General features: G+C 44.0%; 1 protein-coding gene across 12 annotated transcripts in view; it reads left to right on the forward strand.

The window, feature by feature from the left end:
- Positions 1 to 13,309, forward strand: part of PUM1 (pumilio RNA binding family member 1) — a 78,926-nt gene that overhangs the window by 33,878 nt on the left and 31,739 nt on the right. For 9 of the 12 annotated variants that reach the window (XM_082329639.1, XM_082329647.1, XM_082329636.1 and 6 more), the window contains 4 exons: positions 1,347 to 1,513; positions 2,488 to 2,758; positions 8,836 to 8,929; positions 10,262 to 10,378. In XM_082329639.1, coding sequence (XP_082185765.1) covers positions 1,347 to 1,513; positions 2,488 to 2,758; positions 8,836 to 8,929; positions 10,262 to 10,378 — 649 coding nt within the window. The remainder of the gene's footprint in view (positions 1 to 1,346; positions 1,514 to 2,487; positions 2,759 to 8,835; positions 8,930 to 10,261; positions 10,379 to 13,309) is intronic. The other 3 variants (XM_082329643.1, XM_082329644.1, XM_082329642.1) reach the window with 2 other exon arrangements.

The following is a 13,309-nucleotide window of genomic DNA, read 5'->3' on the forward strand; positions in this document are numbered from 1 at the left end:
TGGGCACCTGATAACCTCGTTGAACCCTGAGCCTAAGAAAGATGATTTTTGAGAAATGAGCGATCAGTGGAAGGAGCCAATTTGTCATCCGAATTGGGGGTTAGAGAGGTGTCTGCTCTGCAGCATTGCGAGTCAGGGTGCCCGTTCTGAAGCGAAGGGTCTCACTGGTGGATATCACATTGCGGGCTGAGAACTGGGCTCCAAATTTCTATTTACAATTGGCATTTCCAAGTCTGCTCTTTAATATTAAGGAAGCATGATTTTATTTTCTTGAAGAAGCAGCATCAGAAGATGATTGCTTTTAAAAAAATCTTTTTTTTTTTTTTTCCTAAATATGGGGGGAGAAATCCCCCCCTCCAATTAGAGAGAATGGAAAAATGATTTAGCTGATACAGGGTTCAAATGCCCTGTTATGGATGAAGTACTTTTCCCTCAAATGAAGTGGAAGACAGGGTTTCAATGTCTGTCTGTGTGACAGCACCAAAGCTGTCTCTGATAAATATGTTTATATGCCCCTTGCTGTTTTTTATCATAAATTATGTTGTTTTTCCTCTCCCTTTTGTTGTTCAAAACTCTGCCCCTGGCATAGTCACCCTTTATTCTTCTCCCAAGTGAAATAAAACGCAGACATTAAGGGCAGAAATGCTGCAGATGTAATACCACTCATAAAATGCTCAACAGAACAGAAACCCTTTTTTTCTCTCTCTCCTTTCCCTCCCCCCCTTCCTTTTTCCCCCTCCAAAAATGTGCTTTAGGATTGTATGAACCAGTGATCGAGCTAGTGACTGACTTGAGTGCTCTTAAATGAGCCGTACCTTGGAATTCACCGTGCAAATCACGGTAATGCCCCCCAAAACCGAGGTGACCCTGTTCTGCTCCAGTACAGGCACTCGTCCCGTCAGTCACCGCATCTTTGCCACTGAGACAGTGACTGTCGGAGAGGCGCTAATTCAGTTTATAGCCCTTCAGTACATGCTGTCGTATTTAAAAGTTCCTGAGTTAAATCTGAAGTGCCTAAGTCCCATCTAGAAAGAGGATTTGGATAAGTATTCTTTAAGATTATTTTGGGGTGGGATTTTTAGAGCCTATGGAAGCAGACCCTCAATTACTAAATGGAAGAAACTGAACAGGTAGATAAAACCTCTCTTGGAGGAGTGAGAACTAATTCCCTTATTTCTTTGATTATGATTGACTGTTTTGCTTTTTTATATTTTTATTTGTAAGAACTAATGTTTGCAAGTGACTTACTTTATTGTGACGTGTTTCTTTGATTTGTTACCGTCTCGGACTAAAAGTAAAATTGATCTGAAAACTAAGCTTATTAAAATAATGTCTCTTTTGCCTAGGGGCCAAGGGATGCAGAGAATGATGAGAATGACAAAGGGGATAAGAAAAATAAGGGCACATTTGATGGCGATAAATTAGGAGATCTGAAGGAGGAGGGGGACGTGATGGATAAAACAAATGGTTTGCCTGTACAGAATGGAATTGACGCGGATGTCAAAGACTTCAGGTATGTCCACCATTAGTTAATAACTGATCAGTGTCGCACTTAACATTTTTTTTGAATGATTTTCCACGCTGTAGTGAAAAAGCCTTTGACTCATGGGAACAGCGTCATAAGGACGTTGCAGTGTGCGCAGGGAAGCACTGTGAGGGGGTGGAGGGATAACACCGGATAGCTCTAGTCTGTGCAGGCCTACTTCTGTATATTGTAATCTTGTTTTATTTTCACACCTGTTTTTACTTACTCTGTGTGGGATTCCTGTGGAGATACCTACTGAAGATACTGACTCTGCTTATATGTTGGTCTAAATTATACTTGGGGTTCTGGACTTTCTCCTTGTAGCTCTCGAGATTAAAGCCTTCTGAAGTTGTGGCTATTGATGTAATCAATGCATTTGTACTTCTTGCTACCTTACCTGCTTGCTGTGCCTCACGTTGACATGTAGGAAAACTGTAAAAGCAAACCAAACGTGCTGTGAGGGGCATGCTGCCGGCCCTGCATTGAGATGAACCGTTTCCCACTTGAGTCCAATTCTTATGTTAGGTAATGAGGAAACCATGGCAGCTCCTTTAGAAAGGTTTCAAGTGAGATACAGTGCCAGAGCGTCACACGGTTAATAATTACCAAATAGCTTTATGAAAAAATAACTTTGCCATTTCTGAAATCCTGTCTTGTTATAACTGACTCTGTCAATTGAGGAGAAAAAAGAAACTGAATTTTTTTACACTTGTACTGTAACAGGTCTGTGAGGTAGGGGGACTGGGGGTTTTGTGGGTGGTTTTTTTGTTTGCTTTTTAAAATGTTCTGTAGAATTCATTTAGGGAACTATTTCAGACCATCCTTTCATTTTCCCCCCCCCCTTATCACAACATCTATAAGCAGTTCTGGTGAGTACTAGTGCCTGTTGCTGTTAATCGATGCTGTGTGAGAGAGCATTAAATGGATGTGCTTAGTGACGAGTATCTTTTCTTTCCGCGTAGCCGTACACCCGGTAATTGCCAGAACTCTGCTAGTGAAGTAGATCTTTTGGGTCCAAACCAGAATGGATCAGAGGGCTTAGCCCAGCTGGCGAGTACCAATGGTGCCAAGCCGGTGGAGGATTTCTCCAACATCGAGTCCCAGAGCGTCCCTCTGGATCCCATGGAGCACGTTGGCATGGAGCCTCTTCAGTTTGATTATTCTGGCACTCAAGTACCTGTGGACTCGGCCGCAGCCACCGTGGGGCTCTTCGATTACAATTCCCAACAGCAGGTAAAGTGTTGGCCGTTGGTCCTACCCTGCCGCTCCAGTTCCTTCAGGAGAGCCGTCATGGGGCTAGCATGAGCTCGGGCTCTTGTCTTGGGGAGAGGGACGGAGGAAGACTTGGAATGGTTTCATCATCTCTATGCCATCTATAGAGCGCTGCACGTGTCCTCCTGGGAGCTCGGTGCAGGAGACCCACTTAACATGGCCATCTGAACAGCAGTCTTAAGGACCTGTAATAAACAGCGGTTATCAACAGCACGTTTCTGCGTATTAATCATTTTTAGCTTGAGTAAGTTTGCATTGGAGAAGAGCTTTAAATTAGTAAAAACTGCTAAATAAACAAAAAACCAAACCCAACAACCCATCCTCGAGCCCTTCAAGTGACTTAAAGGTCAAACGACCGTGCAGCCTCGGTGCTGCAGCCCCGCTTTGGGATCTCTGCAGTACCGCGCCGGAGCGGGCTGGAGGAATAATGAGTTTAAACTGGCTTGCTTGTACTTGAGCATGGTTTAAAACCTGAGGTCAGAGTCCAATACTACAAAACTTTATCTCAGCCCAGCGGGTTTGTTTGACCTTTTCTCCCATGCAAGCGGCCCGAGCTTCTCATCCCGGACAAGTAACGCAAGTCCTTGCTTTGCTGTTGGCTTCTCTTGAATGCCGGGCCTAGATCCAACGATCGACTCGTAATCCACTCCTGTTCCTGCTAGTTTGGGTAACGATTGTAAACTTTTATTGCTTTCCTTTTGTAACTATGATATCCCTCAAACAAGAATAAAATCCTTTGTTGTAGCTGATTGCAGGAGTATATAACCGGCCCTGGGTTTCCTGAAATATCTGATCTTTTTTAGCAAAATAGACTGTTGGCACTCTGTATTGAGGAAAGACCGTTGCCAGGTTTGTGCTAAAGGCCCACCTTCGGAGCGTTATCATAGTCTTAAAAGCAATGTAAATAGCTCTGTTATAGCTTAATCGGTTGTTTTATTATATAGCATGTTGGGGAGGTTAATGATGGAAAATATTTAATGATTAAATAGCTGCTGCGTAGTTCAAAAAGGAAAAAAAGAAAGCTAGTTTCAAGACTTTGTCTTATTCTGGTGTAGGACCTTGAATGCAAGAATTACTTTCAAACAATGAAACGTGTGTATTTTTTTAAAACTGTATGTTAGAGCTAAAGAATTGAACTGCTTTTTAAAGAACCGTGAGATATGGGAAAATAACTGCAGGAATGTGAAGCCTGTAATTTGTATTTTGCCAGGTTTTTATTTAAATTAAGGCTCATTTACAAGTTCAAGTCGTTTTTATTTGTTTCTTCCAGCCTTTAAAAATAGGATTTAAAATTTGGCACGTCTTGCGCCTAGCTAGTGGCAATAAAAACTCTGGAAGTCAGGCCAGCCTGGACAGGGTGCCGCTCTCCGCAGCGACTGCAGCGCGGCGCTCTGGCTCTGGCTGCGGATGGCCCTGTCGACAGGCCTGGTTTCTTTTTCTTTGTATGAAGTGGATGGGTAATACCCACGTAGGGCGAATGTCACCTCCATGCAATCGTGCTTCAAGCTCTCTGCCGGGTCGCCCGCGAAGCTGCGGCGCGCTCTGGTCCCTCTGAACCGTGAGCGTTGGCGGGGAGCGGGAGGCCCCGGGGCCGCGGGCATCGCGGGTCGCTCTGGCACGCTCGGCTCCCGCCCTGGTCGTGCTGAGCGTAAGCAGGCCAGGCTGTTGAATAAGGCCTGTTATTTTAGTTTCAGCTTTGTTGCAATAGCTACTTACACCTACGGTAAATGCAAACGACAGGCTTTTGTAAGCGTAAATGCTGTATTAAAGATAAGGATTCACTCTTCTGCCAAATGTGACCTCTCGGTGCACATTTGTGTAAATGCAAGGTATCTTGGCTCGGAGTTGTACCCATTTTCTTAATATATCCAGCAGCCAGTGTTTCTTGGTATTCGCTGTCTGCCAGTTACCGCCTGTATGAAAGAAATCTCTCTTTTGGCAGTATAGTCTTTTTCATTCAGTTGTCAGAAGGAAATACGTCCTGAACAAAAGGATCTTGTCTGTAAAAGTGTCTTTCTCGGTCCATTGGGAAGCGTCATATACTTTGAAGGGATTACAAGCAAGTACAGCTAAAAGCAATATTAAGAAGGGAAGGTCTTAACCACGTGTAATCTGATTAGAGATGTCAGATGTTTATGTTGCAGAAGGAACTGGCTTACAGAAATCTCATCATACAACGTTCCCATAACTCTCTCATCCAGACTGCGATGTTCTGGTTTCTTGGAATTCCCTCGCCGAACTCCCCCGTGTGTTGTAAACGATGCTTCATTCACGTCCACGTGTGAGAGAGGAAAACAGCCTTGCTTTTTGAAGTGGCGGGTGATCCAGCTGAACTGCTCCGAAGCTGGCTCGGTAGTCTGTAGGTTTTCACTCTGAATGCGATTTCTAAGAGGCAAAAATGCTCTGTGCCTACTTCTTATAACTTCAGCCTCGCTTTGTAAATTCCAGTTAATATTCCTGTTAAAGAGGTTTCTTTTCCTTTTTCCACTTACTGCAGACCACAATTTAATACTGATGCGTAGGTTTTTTGGAATCTCGGTCTTTGCTGTCAGCAGATGGAGACAGTGCATTGAGGCTTTAATAACTCTTCCTAAATACGTAGAGTTGATGATTCCCAGAGCTCACGTGGCGTAGGGGCTTATCTGGCAAAGTAAAGCCTGCAACTGTGATAGGTTTTTCTTGGCTCCGCTTCTTTGTATGTGCTACAGGCAGTATGAAATCTGCAGCTGCAAAAAGTTTTAGCTGTTCACACTGGGTTTATTCTGGGTAAGCTGAGTCTAGAGTCTGGCTTTGCAGGCTTGCAGAAACTGCGACTTGGAGCAGGCAGAGGGAGAGGTCGCCGGTTTGAGTCACTGCCCGAGTGCATGGCTTAGATACCAACATTTATCTGACCTTTCCTCGGAAGGGAAGCTCCATAAAGATTTGAGAGGAGGTCTGCCACAGGCAGAAGGGATCCAGCCCTTCCTCGGGCTTGCGCCGCAGCGTGAGTGCAGAGCGTTTGCATGTGGCTGTAAAGAAGGTCGGGAATGTTGTCCGAGGAAGTAAGCGTCTCTAAGTTGGAGCTAAGTCCTTAGGTTTCTTTGACTTGAGGATGCAGACGTACTCTCAGTGATTTTCTGAGCAGATGAAAGGACTCTGCCCAGCCACTCTGATCCTTATTCCTCCCTTCTCTAATACCAGTAATTTTAGATAAAGGAGCATCTTTTCAATCTCCCTCTTTGAGTCTCTAGGTAAACTCTAACAGCTGCTGACAGCAGCCATTTGCAGAGCATTTTGGATACTGAGGCTTGATTTCAGCAAAAGAAAAATGCACAAAGCTAGTGTGGGTAGTTGTGTGTCTGAAAGTCAAATTTAGCAGGCATCAGCTGCGCTCACAAGTGGGAGAGAGCAAGCAGGCAACAAGAAAAATACAGCAGCAGCAGGTGAAATATTCATGCTTTCAGTAGCTGTGTATTCTCTTTTTGCTAGCACTTCTCATTTAAAAATGGATCATTGAGATGCATTGGGAGGTGTAGAAGTCATCACACATGTAAACTGAGCAAAAGAAAAAGTATTTTCAGAGAAGATAAGTGCTTTTTTGCCCTTAAGATAGGCAGCTAATAATCTAGCCTTTTCCTCAGCTGTTCACCTTGGCGGAATACACATTAGCAGACTGGAAAAACGGGTCCCGGGGATACAAAACAATATGAAAACGAAAGGTTTTGGTGAAGTGTTTGCAGCTGAAGAAAGCTAAAATATTGGATTGCTGAACTCAATACAAAAGTAGACCATGAAACCAAGGGTGTCTGTTCTAGATGTGTCTCTACCCAGCAGTGAAGCAGTTTAAGGGAGATATAGATAGATAGATAGATAATTAGATAGATATATAGATATATATTTTCTCCCCCCCATATCTGCTGATTCTGATCAGAGAAGGGGATGTTGCTGGAGACTCCTACAGAGCCGGTATCCCTCATTCCATTTTCTATAGGTCACGTTGTCCATGATGTCCTTGCTTTTTTTAACTAAAAGATGGCAGTAGAGCATTTGATCCAGCTCCTAATGACAGATGGTATATTAATGAAGATTACACCCCTTATAAGCACTCCACTTGGTGTAAACATGAAGTATTGTTGTATGACACATTTAAAAAAGAAAAGAAAAAGAAGTTTGTTCTGCATAAAGACTGGTAGGAATGTTTTATGGCCCTCCTGATGTTAGGCCCAGGGAGGTGATAAAATAGCTGTGGATTTGACGCGTGTCTCCAGCAGCAGCATTACGATACCCCTTGATATCCAGAGGGGCCCCGCCATCTGAAGGGGTGAGCATCTGGGGGGAAAACAGATTTTTAGGGTTTTGGCACACAGAAGATCAATTCTGCATCCCTTAAGTATTGAGTTCCACACCTTAAATCTGATACTGATCCCTTGCACGTGGGTTTTTTTCCTCCTTCTGAACTTGTAAAAGGTGATGGTCTACCTCTATTTTCTTCTCTGGTCTTTTTTCATGTTTTCTGCCTGAACAGCGCAGTTGCTCACCCTGCTCTCAGGAGAACCAACTCCAATTTTTGTCTATTTAAAAAAACCCCTAATTTTCTAAATGATTCCGTGCTTCTTCTTGATGGTTGTGAGTTTCTGCCAAAAATTTGGGCAGAATTATTATTGCTGCTTCTGACAGCTGAAGTAGTTCACTTGTCTTGCCTGAAAGGAGGGCAGAGATAATAGGTGTGAAAATTGTATAGCATTTAGGCCTATTTTTTTCCAAGTGAGTGGAGAGAGAAAACATTTATCACAGCGGTTTGTGAAGTCGTTCACACCTAGAAACGATCACTTTTGGAAGTAAGTGGGGATGAGCATTGCTTCTGGATAGTTTCAGAGTAGCTATTCAGCTGGTGTATGCTTAAATGTTTTAATTAGAGCTGAGCGATGGTCTGCTAATGCATTGATTCAGGGAGTGTTTCCCTTCCATAGAGGCATCTGCTCTGGCGTAGGAAGCTGGGGAGGTAAGCTTAGTAAGGACTTGGATGAATGGAAGAAACAAAACAAAACCCTGACCAAAAATACTTTTTCTTTAAAGACTAATGTAATCCTCTCTCTTTTCTTTTCCTATTGAGAACGACTTTTTTTTCCTATTGAAAAATTTCCTATTTCCTATTTTTTTCCTATTGAGAACGACTGTTCTCAATATTTATTGAAACATATTTAATATGTTTCCTATTGAGAACGACTGTTCTTAATAATAATAATAATAATAATAATAATAATAATAATAATAATAATAATAATGTTCTCAATCTTAGGGAGCAATGGGCAGTGTTATTGAGAACAAACAGTCTCCCTAAGATTGTAGTAAGCTGTAAGCTGGCAAACTTGTGTATACTTTGGAGGATTTAACCAAAAAGCCCCTGGGTCTGGTTTCTCTCTGTGGTCAAGAATTTACGCTCCTTGCCTGGATTCATGTAGGAGATGCTGGAGGTGGAAGGCCGCAGATAAAGGAAGGATTTTGTCCAGGGGTTGGTGAGCTCCGGAGGATGCTGTCCCACCCGATGGCTCTTCAGCTGGCTCTGAAGCCATCTCAAGTTGTCATCTCTCCCACGCCTGGCTCCGCAGGCCGCCTGCCGCCCCGCTTGCCGCTTCGGGGCCTCTGGGAGGGTTGGGGGGTGTCCACTGGCGTAACCGCGATTTCACCGCGCTCACCGGTGTTCGAGACCTGGAAGCGCTCGTGGCAGCGACCGGTGATCAGGGGCTGCGTGTTTGAGGAGGAGTTGGGGGAAAAAAAGGCTTTCAGGCATTGTGCAGAGAATAGCAGAGAAAACCCTGGCTCTGGTTTAGCTGTACTTCAGAATTTTTTTTTTTTTTTTTTTTTCCGGATGGATTATCCTGGGCAATTGATTTCAAAGGGATTTGGTTTTTTCAATTCCTTTTGAAATGTTTCCCTTTAAAGAGGAGTGTCTGTAGTTGTGAAAATAAATCTAGTGTAGAGGAATTGCTTTGAAAGCAAGTAAGAGAATGCTTTTTGTGCATGAGTAAAGGACCGTATTTGTGCTTTTGTCCCTTCAGTTGTTCCAAAGACCGAATGCACTCGCTGTGCAACAGCTAACAGCGGCGCAGCAGCAGCAGTACGCCTTGGCAGCTGCCCATCAGCCTCACATAGGTAAGTCTTGCATTTAATACATTACGTTTTACTGGACTTCTGTTAGTCCTCAAAATACGTTGGGAAAGTAGCGGGGGAAAAGGATTGGTAGGTTTTAGAGAATCCTAAATATGTTTTTGCAACTGGTAATCGACACGCAAGCAGAAGTATATTGTTTGGAGATTTACTTGACAAGTTCTGGAGGTATCTCTTGCACACTTTGACAGCTCTAGAGCGTTCACGTCTGGCAGGAGCGACGCTCTTACCCTTGCTGAGAGTGCCGTTCAGTAACGAGAGCATTTCGAAGTACTTGCTTGCTCTGAGGCATGAATGGGGGTAAGCGGCACAGTGAAGTGAGGGGAAGATGCGCAATTCAGTATACACCTGACTCTGCTTTCTGTGGTTCAGGTGCCCAGGGTCTGCCTTTAAGCTAAAGATGTAATTTATGCAAACACGATTCATATTATTAAAACAGTATAGATTAAAACAGATAGGAAGAAAGCACTTAATCCTGTGCGTAGAACAGGAGAACTGTGGAAGGGCTACGCATGGATTATTGGAGTTAAACTATCCTAGGGTTAAACATTTTTCGCACAGTAAGCAATTTAAGCGGTAGTTCTTCCTACCCAAAAGCCCAATCCAAATGCGTTGGGGCTCTCCTGGCTCTGTGCAGCGCGCTTGTATGCGTATTGGAGTTCAGGGGTAGGCCTGAATTAAAATCATTTAGCTTTTTAACTTACTCCCCTTCGCCTTCGCCTCCCCTCCACGCCCCCGCCCGCCCACGGGTAATTTCTCTAATGATTAAACTGTTCCCTTGCAGAGGAAGGTAATGCCTACGCGGCAGTGACAGTGCCCTGCGATCTTACTGGTACACTCCTGAGCTCCTTCCAGACTGATTAATTGACCTACTGGTATTGTGTAGGGGGCAGGGAACTCAGAAAGTAGGGTAAATTGGTTCTTGATCAACTTGCTATTGAAAATACAGAATAGTAACGAGCGATTAGATAACGTTAACATCTAGCTGGTGTTAAGTCACCTAAACAGTAAGGGTGTATCTGTGCTGCAGAGATACCTGAGCCAGTATGGGTATTATATAGAGAGTATTTTACACTTCAGCTTTCCTTACGGGGCATTGCATCCTTGGAATTAGGTTTCTTTTATGTAAATAATATCCTCTGTAGATTGTTCTGTTAAGACTCTGGGAAATGCAGTGGTTGCTCACTCCCTCTAGAAAACAACCTGTAAAACGCTCGAAAAATCCTAAAGCAACCTGAGCTTTTGTGTTTGCCAGCCAGGTAGCCAGAGGTATTTTGGTAGGGCTTCAGTTCTAGTTAAGTTTGTTTTTACTGACAGGTATGTTTTCAGCAGGTTTAGCTCCTGCTGCCTTTGTCCCCAATCCGTACATCATCAGCGCCGCTCCGCCGGGAACAGATCCGTACGCAGCCGGACTCGCAGCAGCTGCGACATTAGGTGAGGTGCTTCCAGTTGTCCCTGCATTCGTGACCTGTTTCTGTACCAAAACTGCTCTTGAGTCTGTGATTGTGGAAATTAAATGTTAGTACACTGTAATTTCTGTGGAGAGATAATTGTATACTGGTGAGTTGCAACAGAATTTGTCTTGGAAACCGTATTTTCTGTAGATTAAATGTGATAATTTTTGTATAACACTTGCTATGGGCCCTCTTTCTGTTGAGGGTAAACAACCAGAGCAAATCTGAAATGAAACGCTTGCAGACATAAATGTTGCTACATGTTTGGGGATTTTTGGTAACTGACAGTAGTGAGAGATACCTTTGAAAATATACTTATTAAATGCTAGAAAGATGGAGGATGTGTTTTCCTGCCAGGAAAGCTGTATCTCGTTGCTGTTTTGCTTGATTTACTGTAGTGCATTCTGCAAACGATATCGTTCCCTTTTGCTAGAGTCTGTTAGGAATTTATGCTTTTTAGGTTCTCTAGGTAAAAACATCCCGTATCTGCTGTGAGGCTTATCCTATGAATATGCAGTTTTCCAGATGGCAAGCAAAGATGGTGGCTCTTGTCTTTGTGCAAGATCTTTCTCCCAAACATTCATGTATCGGTTTCCAAATTCTTGCCAACTGTCATAGCCAAAATTGTTGTATCTTGAGATGACAGCTCAGTAAAACAGCTTATCAGGCAGTGTGAAGAACACATTGTACGTTGAACTTTTGCTGCGTATGCCATAAAGTTCTTGCCTAAGCACTGAGGACAAAGGAAGAATGTACTTTCAGAAAAACATTTTTATAACCCTGCTTTCCTTTCCGTGAGCCACCGGGAAAGGAAGCCTTCTACTTTTTAAACAAAAACTGCTTGGTTCAGAGTAGTGGTGATTCCTAGCAGAGCCTGCACGCTGATGCCACGCTCCATTTACAACCCGCATACTCACTGCAAAGCTCTTCCACTGGGGATAGCTTGTACTCGCACCTCGAGTCCTGTGCTCAGCGCTGGGCCCCACACCCCACGAAGGCCATGCAGGGGCTGGAGCACAAGGCTGGGGAGGAGCGGCTGGGGGAGCTGGGGGGGCTCAGCCTGGAGAAGAGGAGGCTGAGGGGAGCCCTCATCACTCTCTGCAACGGCCTGAAAGGAGGCTGGAGCCGGGGGGGTCGGTCTCTGCTCCCCAGGAACAAGCGATGGGACGAGAGGGAACGGCCTCAAGCTGCGCCAGGGCAGGGTTGGGTTGGGTATTGGGAAAAACTTCCTCACCGAAAGGATGGTCAAGTATTGGCACAGGCTGCCCAGGGCAGGGGTTGAGTCTCCATCCCTGGAGGTATTTAAAGGACAGGTAGATGTGGTGCTTGAGGACATGGTTTAGTGGTGGGCTTGGCAGTGCTAGGTTAACGGTTGGACTTGATGATCTTAAGGGTCTTTTCCAACCTTAACGATTCTGTGATTCTGTGATAAATCAAAACCATAAGATGCTGGCTGGTCGCGAATATAGCGCTCTGCCAAACAGCGTCGTGGTTTGGGATGGGACTTTTTGGGGTGTTGAACAGCTGCTGTGTAACCGCTGCTTAGCTTTTAAGCTTTGAGGCCAGTATCAGGTCAAGCTCTGAAATGAGTTTTCAGCAACTATTACCCAGTTGGATGGCATTTTTCATGGATCAAATGGAAGTATGTAAAGAATCAAGATTATAATTTGAAGATGTGGGCGATGGACTTTTTGGCTGCTGTGAATTTTGTATGCTGATTGCATAATAACAATGCAAGATTAGGTTTAGGTAACAACATGTTGTTGGCAAACAAATGACGCTGTGATTAAATGGAAGAAAGCCAAGAGCTAGAGTACAAGGATATTTCTAATGGTCCAGGAGTCGATAAGCTAGCATGTGATGATGAATGTGTGGCGGTGAATGAATGACCTGAACTCTGGTGGCAAATAGGCGTAGGAAGCTTCAGTCAGGACTTAGCGGGGAAGAGGTGCAAGAGCACTCGCGATTCCAGTTACCGGCAGAAGAGGTGCTTTGTAAATGAATGCTATAAAAATACTATAAAAAGAGGATTTTGGTTGGCCTTTTTGCATCACCTCAGTGCTTCTGAAGCTAGTGCTCCTTCTTCGGTAACGCACTGAAGTTCAGTGGAGCAGGAGGTCAGCGCCTTCGTTTCATAGAAAGACCACACGTAACTGCTGCCAGATTTCTAGGAAACAGCAAGCATGTTTGCCACAACTTTTTTTTTTTTTTCTTCCTTTTTCTCAGCAGTATTGAAGCTGCAGCTGCCTGAATATCTGATTAGGGCCTTATAAATTCGAACTGAGAAGTAGCATACCCCAGGATACCTAAAGCATCCCAAAACTTGGCATCAGGATCTCTCCTTGAATAGTTTTTAAGCTTTATGACTCTTGAAAGCAAAGCAAAAGAATGCGCTGCAATGTACTCACAGTGTTACAGCACTGAGAAATACGAGTTCCTTCATCCGTCTCATTGGGCTTCGGAGCCTAGCGGCTAGAAATGGCAATATAACAAACTTCACTCCTTGATGATGTTTGTTTTAGGAAAAGCACCTTTTCTGTCTAGACTGGAGCAGTTTTGAAAGCCTTTTCTCTGTAATGACCGAGCGTAGCACTGAAGGGGCGTGGGGCAGTTTAGATGTTTAGAGTTAGGCATAAAGTCAGAAGGCCTCCCTGATGCGGAGGGGAGTGTTGAATTGGGAGGACTTGGAGAAGTTTATGAGATGGAAGAAATGAGTTTAGAGCTGTTGGTAGTTTATTGCTCACAGTTACTCGTAGTGCGGAGGGGAAACTTTTGTGTGTTTTATGGCGGAGATAATTCTGTCAATTAAGATTCTGCCGTTATGGCAGCTTTTTCATGATTGTAAGACTGTCAGCCCTGTGATAATACTCTTTTCTTCCCAACAATAGTAGCGTTTTAAAGAACAAATTTG

Source organism: Platalea leucorodia (genome assembly GCF_965183815.1).
Source record: "Platalea leucorodia genome assembly, chromosome: 18".
Taxonomy (NCBI): domain Eukaryota; kingdom Metazoa; phylum Chordata; class Aves; order Pelecaniformes; family Threskiornithidae; genus Platalea; species Platalea leucorodia.